Raw genomic sequence first — 12,962 nt, forward strand, 5'->3', positions numbered from 1 at the left:
AAATTTTAATCTCAATGAGACTCACCTGGTTGAATAAAGGATAGATTTAAGAATAAATATATATATATCCCTGGGGTGTCTCTTGCTGGTTTCTCCAACATTGCCTTCACTAGCTTTAGGTAGGATTTTGATGTATTTGTGCTTGATTAGTAGTAAGAGCAGAAATAATAAGAGATATTAGCGGGGACATCATCAGTGGGGTGAATACCTAAGAGAAGAGTTAACGAATAGTGTAATCCATACAAGAGAACTGTAAGGAGATGGAAGAAGAGCACAGGAAGTGCACGCTCGAGGTTAGAGGTGTTATCAGAGGAAGTGTTCTCAGAAGAGTTTTCAGGATCTTATTGAAGTTAAAGAGGACGCTGTTGCTCTGATGGCCAAGAACCTGGTAGGCCTGAAACTAAATAAAATACTAACACAAAAAAATATAGAGTATAATATGTTCTCCTCCATCTCGTTTAATAACCAGAAGGATTGATTTGCACAGATGTGTTTGAACCACTGGGGGGCAATAAAACACTCCTGCATCCCCACAAACTCCAGAGGATCCGATCTGTAGCTGACAGTGACCTCAGAAAATTAAACAAATTTGAAATATATAAAAACAAAGCTGAGACACCAAAATCAAGCCCACTGTCCTCTCACACAGGCCAAGATTGTACTTTGACTTCCGTAAATATTTTGACGTTGATGCTCAGCCTCAATCCCCATTGGCTCAGATGGAGGTTGATATCATCAGCAGCGCTCCTGCTTCTCACGCTCATTTGAGCCTCGGTGCGTGGACCGGTGAGCCAACAGTTTCTCAAAGCTGCCCATCAAAGCTCTTAATGAGACAATGAAGATCCTGGTTTTTCTGGTTCTGCTGGGAATCAGCCGACAGGGCGCAGCTGCAGGTGAGCTCACCGCTTTTTAAACTCGGTTGACTGGAGAAGTCTTTGAAAAGGCAAAAAAACACACGGTCTCAAGAGATATATGTTAATAAAAGAGAAGTTAAAGCTACTAATACGCAAACTGAACAGGGCGAAATACAGGCTGCAGCTGCTTTCACTGCAGGGAAACATTGCGTTTAATTTCATGTTCACACTGACTTTTTACAAACGATCCAAGAGGAGTAAACGTGAAGTGATCTGCCTACAATACGTGGCTGATATTAATTATAAATCTTCCGGAACAGATTTCACGATCAACACACATTTGTTTAGCTTTTGACTTAATGGTAAAGTCACATATGTGCTATCAGATATTCCTGCGGGACCACCGTTTTGCAGCGGTCTCTGTGCGGTTGTTTGGTCCAAACAAACCACGTGAAACTAGGGAGTGGCCGGGGCCCTTTTAGGGGCGCAGAGGAGCTGGAAGTTTGCTGCATGAGAGAAGAACCTGTGGGCTCTGCAGAAAACACAGATGTGGTCTGAGTCGGACTTTTTGCTGCAATCAAGACATGCAAACAAACTTTATCCTAAATATTCATCTAAACAAGAAAATGCATGTTCAGTCCGGCTGATTCGTTCCAAGCACGGCCCCTTTGTAACTGGAGAGAACTTTGTTACTACCTCGTGTAGGAGCGTTTCTATTTTAACCCGCGCAGCTTTTCTAGCATTTACTGTACTGGTTTAGCGGCCCAGGAAACTCACAGACCAATCGCATGTGCTCCAATCGTCTCATGTGACGCTGCTCAGCCAATCAAATCTGTGCATTCCGATGCTTGCGAGTCGAGTCCGCGAGATTCACCAGAGACGTTTTGGAAACACACCCGAATTGAGGAGACGAAAGATAAAAGAGATTTCACATGACTTTTAATCAAGAATGTACAGATATTTACATGTACATTCCTCCCACGGGCAGTTCAAAACCAGAATATCTCATAGATCTGCAATATGCTAGCTGGAAGACTACACTTCATCACTTCAAGCTACACTTTTTATTACATTTTTTTTTTAAATTAGGCACTTTAATTTAGTTTACTTAAATTTAGAATTTATTATTTGAATAGTTATTATTTATTATCCCTCCAGTTTGATGTGAAAACTGACTGAAATATTATTTGATTTGACAGTTCGTTGTAGACTAAAAACATGTGGTGATACAACTATAGGTTATAGTACTGAATGATAACGCAAGTTCGTTGTTTTGATGTTCCGGACCTTTGCCTCAGGAAATTTTCTCTAACTAGACCTCTTTGAAATCTAATTGAATACCCCTGATTTAGGAGGATCTATGGACAGGAATGAAATATAAGATCCATAACTATGTTTTCAGTGCCATAATGAGCCATTATGTTTTTATTATCTTAGAATGAGTCATTTATATCTACAGAAACCACTTTACATGTGTTTTGGTAGTGTCTGAGTGCACAGAAGAGATAATTAGGAGGTTTTGTATTGTTGTTCGTTCAGTTCATTGTTCAGTGATTTCTTAAACTGTGACATAAAAACTGAACTTTTTCTTCCAGTGACTCACTCTCTGAAGTATTTCTACACTGCGTCTTCTGGAGTCCCAAACTTCCCAGAGTTTGTGGCTGTTGGGTTGGTTGATGAAGTTCAGGTGTTTCACTACGACAGTAACACCAGGAGAGCAGAACCCAGACAAGACTGGATGAGCAGAGTCACAGAAGAGTATCCTAACTTCTGGGAGGGGAACACTCATAACTGTGAGGACATCCAGGACACCTTCATAGCCACCATTGACATTTTGAAGAAGCGCTTCAACCAAATAGGAGGTTTGTTTTTGTTTCACTTTTCACACTTTTAATGTTTTATTTGATTCCACAGTCGCATTTCTTTAGATCACACTCATCATGGGTGTAAAGTTTTCAAGGGTAAAGAACACAACGTGTCTCCATGTAAACATGATCACTATGCTTGCTGATGTGGAACAAGTTTTTTAATGCTGCATGTGTGAAATGCAGGAAACTAGAACAAAAAGCTGCCATTTATTAGTTTTCAATAGCAGAAACCAGACTCTTCTAGAAACAGATCAAAGGCACGTGATATTTCAAACATTTTGAAAGGGACGATTGTTTACGTTGAAATGTCGCCAGTGTGGAAGCATTTTAAATTGTCTGAGGAAGATGCTAAAATCGACATTTGCAGCTGAATTGTCTCCTATCTGAGAAGACGATTAAGCTAGCCGCACCTAAATTTGTAGTGCACACGTATTCAAGCCTTTATGGTAAATCCACTGAAATGGACCAGAGCGAGCTGACGGGCAGGTTAGAGACTTTATCCTGTCAGTTTCTCTCTTTAAGTTTTTATTTTTTTTAAAGTAAATGGACACATGTAATTAACTTTACTGGACCCTCTCAGGCCTCGGACCCACCCACCATAGTCTCTGTAAAACCTGTGGGAAAAACTGAGAAGATTTTGACTATTTAATTTAATGCAAAAAAATAAATGCAAAAAAAAAAAAAACCTTGTGTCGATATCTGGGAAAGTTTTTCATCATTCGGGTTCAGCCAAGAATTTTAATTTCAGTGCATCCCTACTAGTTTTTGATCATAAGTAATGTAATGATAACAAATGCATGTGTAGAGCTGCCAACATTTATATAACAGCAGTCTATAAGGGAATTACCTTCAGAAACTGGGGCCACCGAATTCCAAAAATACCAAATCTTGGGGGAATCTTGGTGTTTTTTTTGTTTTTTTTTAAAGATTTCACCTCGGCCTCTTGGGACTGAGATGGACATTTTTATGTGACTGAAACATAATTATAATGATTACATTGAAAAGAATAATCAGTTTCGGCCGTCATGATGAGCGCAATCTAGTGCTAATAAAGAAAGCAAAATAATGAGGAGCGAGGAGTAAAGATGTAAACTGCTTTTCTCTCCTCTCTATCTCCCAAAGTGCCACAGGTAGGATCTGCGTTATATATGGAGAGCACCGGGCCCCAGGTGGCTCCAATACCTGAAGATGACAACCAGCCTTACTGACGCCTACAACAGAACACACACATGAATACTCAGTAACCAGACGTCCCGGGGACATCACACAGCTGTACATATAAAGTAGAAGTACAGATTACATTAACTCTGCTGTACTGCTACACAGTGTGTTGGTCCGTCCCAGCAGGCAGCATCCAGCCAACGTCTGCAGGTGGATGAAATGATTGACTGATAGATGGACCAATCAGGACACACAGACTGCCTCCCAGTCTCCATAATGGTCCTGCCATGCTTCTATATTTAATCTCTCTCTCTCTCTCAGGTGTCCACGTTTTCCAGAGGATGGTTGGCTGTGAGTGGGATGAAGAGACTGGAGAGGTGAATGGTTTCACTGAGTGGGGTTATGATGGAAAAGACTTCATATCATTTGTCCCGAAGACAGAGACTTGGATCGTTCCAACACCACAGGCTAACATCACCAGAAAGAATTGGGCTACTAACAAAAACTATATGGCACAGACCAGGACCTATTTCAGACAGATTTGCCCTGACTGGCTGAAGACGTTTGTGAGCTATGGGAGGAGCTCTCTGTTGAGAACAGGTAAAATCACATGACATGATGTAGTTTCATGGACACAACAATTCATGTAAGCCAAACAACAGGCGTACAGCATTAAGCAAATGTGCGGAGGGTGAGTGTGTGTGTGTGACGGTGGGCTTGTTTTATTCACACAGCATGCACAGAAGTTTGCAGTAGCACAATATATCGTTTCAGCACCCCTTTCAAACAGGTCTCTGTGAGCCCCTTCCGCTCTCTGCGTTACATATCCACATGGAGCATTTCAGAATAAGAGCGTTTTGGCAGTCTGATTTTGCTGACTTGTACAGATTTTGCTTATATCTTCAGTTGTCCTTGATTTTTGTGCTTCTGCCATGGTTAAGTAGGCTACGTAGTTCAATTGTTTCTTATTGTCTGTTTTAACTGTGTTCATTGCAAGGTTGTTATTGTTAATGAAGACAAACGAAGTAACGACAACTAGATGTGAAGGCTTTACATGAAACTAACTAAAACTGTATTGTAGGTTCGCAAAACTAACTAAAACTGAGTAAATGTCCTTAGTTTTTGTTTAATTGTTTTCTAGGACCTAAATAAGCCTACATTTCAAATGGATATGAAGCCGGGGGAACTAACGTTGTGGGCAGTTGGTCTGGCGGGACCGGCAGTTCTATTTCGTATAGAAGGCTATCGCTATTGGGTTTACGCCTTCCACGCACCTGCGCGGCACTGAGAATTTTAGTCTACGCCCACCCACAGCGTGGGCCTCTGCTACGCCCACAACGGTGAGACCCAGCCTTTGGCTCCCTATATTCTTCAGCACTGAGCTTGAAGTCTAAGAGGATAGAAGACAGAAGAAGAAAAAGAAAAGAGTAATCTGCCTGCAGCAAGAAGAACGATGTCTTCCTACCTGCCGGCTAGAGCGGGGCGAGGCGATGCCACTTCCGTCTGGCTGTGCGAAGTCTGCAAGACGGGCTTCATCCTGCCGGGGGATCTTCATCCCCGATGTGAGGCTTGCCTCGGCCCGGCGCAACCCCGAGTCACGCTGCACGTACTGTGCTCTCCTCTCCACCGAGGAGCGCCAACGCCGGGCGGATAACTTTGCCGTCCTTGACGAGGAAGTGTGGCAGTCCGCACACTCGCTGGACGAAGTGATGGGGATGCTGTTGCCGGAGCAGCAGGAGTCAGACGACTCCGCCCTCTCCCCCCACAGGTCCCCCAGCCGCTCTCCTCTTCCCACATTCCAACCTTCAGAGAACATCGACCCTGGCCGCGCTTCCCCCCGATTAAGCGGTACCAAGAGGGCGCTGCCATAGACCCAAAGGTTCTCCGGGCCCCGGTCTCCCCCTACGTTCCTATCACTAAGGTGGAGGGCTTCTCGAATCTGGGTTTTCCCCTAGTCCATCCCCTGGAACCTGCTGCTGCTGGCGCCATCCCAGGACGAAGCAGTGGTGCAGACAGCCCAGCTAGTTGCGCACCTGTCTTACCTGGGGTTCGTATTGAAGAAGAGTGGTCCTCTCCCCTCCCAGAGACTTACCTACCTTGGCGTGGTACTGGACTCCTCCCTCCTGAGAGCACGGCTCTCTCAGGAGAGGGTGAACGATCAGGACCTAACCGCTCCCCGGCCAGCCTCTCTGGTTCTGGCCGCTGAGAGGTGACGCCTGGAGGGCTTAGGTCTCTCCCCTGAGGTGGTTCGTCCCATCCAGGAGTCGAGAGCCGCCTCCACTCAGTCCTCCTACTCCTTTAAGTGGTCGGCTTTCCAACGCTAGGCTGGCGTTCAGTACGGTAAAAACCTACACTGCCGCCATATCGTCCTGTCACGAGGGCTTCGGGGACTGGACTGTGTTCTCCCACCCCCTGGTGAAGCGCTTCATTAGAGGGGTGCGAAGGCGCAGGCCGGTGACGTGGCCTGTTGGCCCACACTGGTATTTGCCAGTTTCCCGACTTACGCATGGTCAGCCCCCCAGTCTCCCATGCCGCTCCATCAGTGCTCGCATCTTTTATACATATGTACAAAATAATATGAAGGCAACAACTGTATAGACTTGTGTTTTGTTTCTTTGGGTTGCAGGTAGTGAGTCACTGTCTTGGAGGTTTTCTTTTCCTTGTTCTGTTCTGATGGTCTGGCTCAGAGCTCATCCTGCATGTGTGATGAACTTGCCAACTGACTGTGAGCTCCCCTTGCGCTGGGATAATGTTTTATTAATAAAAATAATAATAATAATAATAATTCATATAACTGGTCATACTTGCCTTCAGGGTGCTTGGGACCTGTTGTTTGTGGCTCCAAGAAGGGCCTCCACTATCTTCTAATTTCTTATCTGTTCATCAATTATCTTTCACTTCCATTTATTGTATTTCATCTATTTACCTTCAATGTCACGCCTTCCCATTGGTTGTATGGGCAGTATGCATTGCATATATATGGTGTGTGTATATAGTGTTCGTGTTACTAAGGCATTTAAAATGCTCTGAACAACAATGATAATAATAATTTTCAGTAAATCATAATAAAGAGCCTTTAAACTTTCTCTTTACTCTCCAGACCTTCCCTCAGTGTCTCTCCTCCAGAAGACTCCCTCCTCTCCAATCAGCTGCCACGCTACAGGTTTTTACCCCGACAGAGCCAAGATGTTCTGGAGGAAAGATGGGGAGGAGCTCCACGAGGACGTGAAGATCCTCCCCAACAACGATGGATCCTTCCAGATGAGCGTTGACCTGAATGCTCCACCTGAAAACTGGGGGAAGTACGAATGTGTTTTTCATCTCTCTGGTTGGAAGGACGACATCGTCACCAAACTGGACAAAGCAAACATCAGGACCAACAGAAATGCAGAAGGTGGGAGACGCACATTTATTTTACTTAGTTCGTGTGTTTTTATTTACAGGATGTTTAAATCTTGTTTGATATATGTAATTTTAAGTGTTATATCAGTTTTAAACTAATGCACACGCCCACCTCTGCACTCTGACTTCAGGATCAGCAAATCCCTATAAAAATCTGTCAAGTCAAACTTTTAAAGGGCTTTAAAGGAATTATTGTTTTCCACCACAACGTTTTCTTTTAGTTCCTAAATCATTGTAAAGAAATACTGTACAAAGAGCTTTTTCTTCAGAGCCGGCCTCAGATCTTTAGGGGCCCTAGTCAAAATTTAGTTGAAGGCCCCTCTGACCAAAGATAAATCTTTAATACCAGCTAAATAAACAGCTTTCTTTGTATATGTGTAGTGATAAATTATGGCTTATGTGCAGAAAAACAATTATAAACAGTCACAAGTTTAAAGGAATGATAAGTTTGATAAAATTTTGTCGATAAAGCTCGCATACTGTGCAACATTTTGGGGAATTGGAGTCGAATTATTTCTTCCACAGCTGTTTAAAACAAGGTTCAACTTTTGAGTAAAAATGTGGAGTGACTTGACATTTAGACTCAGTAAAGATAAAGAGACTCTCTAGGAAAGAACAAATTCCTTTTGCTAAGAACTTTTGGGAACACATAGGAGAGAGACAGACTAGAAGAGTGGGGGAAGCATATATAATCTAAATCTAATGAAATGTATGCAAATTGTAACAAGAATGTAGAAGTTGACCTGTGAACTTGCATACACAGGGAAGGCCTCAGTGGAGCCTCCGGGGAGTAAGAGACCTCAATATGTTTAAGTTGTTATATTGAATGTATGTGAAAGAATATCCATGTAAGGAGAACCAACAAATTACATTGTTTTGCCTAAATTCTATGTTTTACCTTTGAATTCCTGTGTGTTGCTACCGTGTTGTTGCTCTCGCTAAATACCAGTTACATTTGTTTGATTACAGCGGCCAACTGTCCGCTAAACACTTATTCTTACAGTAATTTTGCCTAAGCACTCACACTTCTTTCCATCTTTTAGTGACTGCTGTTCAATCTCATAGTTGTTAAGAAGTTTTGGTAACTGACGCTACAGTACTTTAGCTTAGCCGTTAGCGACTTTAGCTTAGCAGCTAGCGATGGCTTCTCCTTCTCCCTCTCTCTCTCCTACTTTCTCCTGCTCGGTGTGTCAGATGTTCAGTTACTCCTCTGCCTCCTTTAGCGGTAATGGTACATGTAATAAGTGTAGTTTATTTATAGACATGGAGGCGAGGCTCAGTGATTTAGAAGTCCGGCTCCGCACCTTGGTAGATCAGTCTTTAGCTACTGTAGCTAGCCAGTCCCCGGTAGTCGGTGCGGAACGGCCTGAGTTTGCCTCTGGTAGCCGTCCTCCGGCATCCCCTGTGAAGCCAGGAAGGGGGGGCTGGGTGACTGTCCGAAGGAGGAATAGTCGTAAGCATTCAAAGTCCACGGGGCATCATCAACCTGTTCACGTTTCTAACAGATTTTCCCCACTCAGCGACACACCCGCTGAGAAACCAACTCTGATCATTGGCAGCTCCATTTTGAGAAACGTGAAGTTAGCGAAGCCAGTGGCCATAGTTAAGTGCATCCCTGGGGCCAGAGCGGGCGACATTGAGTCTTATTTGAAACTGCTGGCTAAGGATAAACGTAAATACAGTAAGATTGTTATTCACGTCGGCGGTAATGACTCCCGGTTACGCCAATCGGAGGTCACTAAGATTAATGTTGAGTCGGTGTGTACATATGCAAAAACAATGTCGGACACCGTAGTTTTCTCTGGACCCCTGCCAAATCTGACCAGTGATGACATGTATAGCCGCATGTCGTCATTCCGCCGCTGGTTGTCGAGGTGGTGTCCAGCAAACGATGTGGGCTTTGTAGATCATTGGCAGACTTTCTGGGGAAGACCTGGTCTGATCCGGAGAGACGGCATCCATCCCACTTGGGAAGGAGCAGCTCTCATTTCTAGAAATCTGGCCAAGTTTATTAGTGGACCAAATCCATGACAACCCAGAGTTGAGACCAGGAGGTTCCTCTTCCTGCTACTGTAGAGAGCAGTCGTGCTTTTCCTACTCTCCCCTCTTATCTTGCTCCTATTTTCTGTCTACTTTGGTCGTGTGAAACTTTTCTCTTTCGACCACCTGCCTGCTGTTCTCCTGAAACCATCAAAATGGAATTTATCAACTGGTCACTCAGCGCTATTGACAAGATTTAAACCCCCGGTTTGCTTGGATGTTTATCTGTGGAGGACATTGAAGATTTATGGATAATTGGAATTTTGTTAGTGGGCTTCCTGATTATCGGGTTTGGAATCTCCCTAATATATCGTAAAATTGCCAGTGAATTTACCCAAAGCTATCAGGGGAACTTAAAGAGTGCTTAAATGGGGTGAACGAAAAGCTGAAGGCTTTACATCAAAGGGCCGATCAGAACGGTGAACAGTTTCGTAAGATCTCAGACCGGTCTGTGGAAGCGCAGAGGAGGATTGACACCATCGGGGCGCAGTCTGGTGAACTGCTGAGAGTAACTGGTCTGTCAATGAAATTAGAAGAAATCACTACATGAACTGGATGCACGTATGACGCTGAGGATGAGAGCGATTGAAGGACACTGATCCGGATAAATGTTACCGAATCAACCTAAATTGGATTAAAAATTATTGTCTTGGTGACTTGTCTTACTGAAACCTGGCTGGGTGATGGAGAATATGTTAGCCTAAATAAATCCACCCCTCCCAGTCATATTAATACTTACATTCCTCGAGGCACAGGCCGAGGAGGTGGAGTTGCAGCTATCTTAACGACTAAAAACGACTAAAAACGCACACCTGGTTCACGTACACTAGGTATGCACGTGCCGGTATATCATAAAGCAGATGATCTGTTCCGTAGTTTCAGAAGATTTGGCAAAAGAATAAAGTAATACAGACAAAGAACCGCAGCAGATTTTATTTTGCATGGACCAATAACGAGCTGGGACTGAATGTAACACGGGAGTTAAAAGCAGCGGTGGCGGCAGAAAACAGACTAAGCAAATACGGCGACATGCACAGTACAAGTGTTATTTACACAGTACAACATATTTTAATAAAGACACCATCAGTAACATCGTGTTTCTGCTTCCCATGACCTCTAAGACCCAATCAGAGAGCCGAGCATGAGCGTCTGCGTCGTCGTTTCTGAAGTCCTCGGTTTTGCCCGCCCGCACTAAAACACTACCCGGAGTTTCAAAATGAAAAACGGGGTCGGCAGCATTTTCAAACTTCCTTTAGGTCTCTGTTTTAGTCTGGACGGGAGGTGCAAACGTAGCGAAAGGTCTGCGTTTTAAAACCAAAATGCAGTGGTGTGGATGGGGCCTGAGAGGCCCTCTGCTGGCCACGGGGCCCTAAACCCCAACAAAAGTCGCTTATTGGCTCTTAGCCAGGTGGATCCATATTAATGTGTATCCACGGTTTAGAGATTAACGGCACTGTATTCACTTCTGCTCAGAAAATGAGTAAGTGGACTTATTTAAAACTGGATGAATGTTTGTATCTTTAAGTAAATCAGTCAGAAGAAGGTTTATTGGCCGAGTACGCTGACGGTCAGCAGCTGTCACTGAGCCAAAAACCACCAGCGAGCCAGATTCAAGCCTCTCGCTCTGTTTAATTGGTGTCTGTGAACTTCTGTAAAGCTCACCAAGAAGGAGCCGGTTGCCCTGTGAAACCTCATCCCGTGTATTAGACGCTGTCGTTGGCGGAGGAGGGATGGGAAGTTTCAGCAAATATGCCATTAAAAAAATCAACTTACTGAGTCTAACAGCAGATAACATATCGTGTCGATATACAGGATGGAGGTCTGGTGGGTGGATGGATGTTCTTCTTCTCTAACTGGCTTCATCTTTGTGATCATGTTTTGTTTTTTTCTGCTCAACAGAGAAGCCCGCTAACATCACCCTGCCCATCATTGCTGGAGTGCTTTTTCTTCTTCTCGTGCTCTTCGTTGTGATTGGATTCATCACTTACAAAAAGAAGAATGGTGTTTTATGAAGGACAGCTGTAACGGAAAGTTAAGTTTTGTTTAATATTTGCCTGAATTATGCTTCTTGCCTGGCTGGAGTTTTTTTTAAAGATATATTTGATAGGCTTTAAAAATATCCTCAGTGTGCACATGATGACTGTCTTTGTTACTTTATTTAAAAACCTGTTTTTGATTTATGAAATAGTGATGTAGCATAAACAGTTTTTTATTCCCGATCATTAATTAGGCATGACATTATTATTATTATGGAGTTTTATTTTGAATCAAATAAGTTTTCTTTAAGGTTTTGTATCTTTAAAATTTGTGTGTGTGTGTTGGAGAGATTATTGAGGACACTGATGTATCAAGTGTAAAAAATATTTGTACAGATTAGTCTTTTTGTAACAACAACACAAATAATTTTGTCTTTTATTTTATTTCAGCCAAACGGTCTCCATAAGTAAAACTTGTTTTTATTGAGTTTCTCTGACCTGACTCCTGCAGTGTGTCAGATCAGAGCAGGATGGGGCTACATTAATTGAAATGATATATTTAACTAGAAGCACATACTCATTGTGTCTGTTATAGTCTTTATGTTTGTGTGTGTTTGCGTGTTAAAAGCAGATGTATCCTATTATTGAGAAACTACATTATACTAGGGACCAACAAAGCAATCAAAGTGGTATGTGAGAATATCCTGCTTCATTTTAACAGTGTGGTACTTTGAATTGTTCAAATGTCTACATGGTAAAAAAAAAAAAATTTCAATATCAGCCGTCTCTGGCAAGGAATTTAATTATTTTTTCACTTCAGGGAAACCAAAGAAATCCACACTACAGGGACATTTTATGTATAGTTTTGTAAACATATAGAAAACGCTCAAAATGATTTCTTGACCTGGGTCACAAGACGATCTGCGCTGCTGTTTCATTGCTTTTGTACTGTTTTACTTTTCATTAAAAGCACCAATATTCCAAATGTCTCTCTTTTTGCAATTTTCTCAAAAAATTCAATTCAAATTCTTTATTTACCCGTTAGGAGCTTCATCCGTTCACCTTCACAGAAACGTAGCACAACATACCAGCAATCAGCGGTGGCAAGTAAAGCCCAATAATACATGATAAATAAGCGATAAACCTTTAAAAAAAGATTGTGTGGTCTGAGTGTAAAAGACTGTGTTGGCTGGGCAGTGTGTGAGCGTTGTCTGAGGCTATCTGTGTTGATATATTGAAGATATATACTTTTGTGGTAGGTTGCAGAGGAAGCTATGCATTATTGTTTTGACAGATTTTGATTTTGTCCATATGTCTTGGGTTAAAATGTTTAATAATAAAATACTAGCTTTTAAAAACCAGTACAGCTCACAGGAATGAAAGATAGAATAATAATGTAAATAAAATATATTCATTTGTTTTTATAGAAAGTCTCTCTCTCTGTGTGGACGATGGATGGACTTTCATATAATATAATAAGTAAATAATGGCTGCATGGGTTTGGCTCAGATGTCAAGGACGTAGCCTATTAAGAGGACTGGATAATCTGTCTCAGCCTAATGTTGAACTGTCAGAGGTTTTGCTCAATTGAAACTCTTAACCAGTTTGCAAAGTTGAATCAAGTGTTCAAGTGGTTCACCGCACACAACAGCCCGTCATTG

The 12,962-nt window shown here is 42.6% G+C and overlaps 1 protein-coding gene across 1 annotated transcript; it reads left to right on the plus strand.

The window, feature by feature from the left end:
• The first annotated feature begins 741 nt into the window (after positions 1-741).
• On the plus strand, positions 742-12,286 carry LOC119900146 (major histocompatibility complex class I-related gene protein-like). Its single transcript, XM_038714904.1, has 5 exons — positions 742-893; positions 2,450-2,716; positions 4,205-4,483; positions 6,984-7,277; positions 11,225-12,286. Exons 1-5 carry the CDS (start codon positions 836-838, stop codon positions 11,335-11,337), a joined length of 1,011 nt encoding a protein of 336 aa, XP_038570832.1. The 5' UTR covers positions 742-835; the 3' UTR covers positions 11,338-12,286.
• Positions 12,287-12,962: the final 676 nt, after the last annotated feature.

This window comes from Micropterus salmoides, unplaced genomic scaffold (assembly GCF_014851395.1).
Source record: "Micropterus salmoides isolate LMB-PRFRI ecotype aquatic unplaced genomic scaffold, ASM1485139v1 Ms_hic_scaffold_1276, whole genome shotgun sequence".
Taxonomy (NCBI): domain Eukaryota; kingdom Metazoa; phylum Chordata; class Actinopteri; order Centrarchiformes; family Centrarchidae; genus Micropterus; species Micropterus salmoides.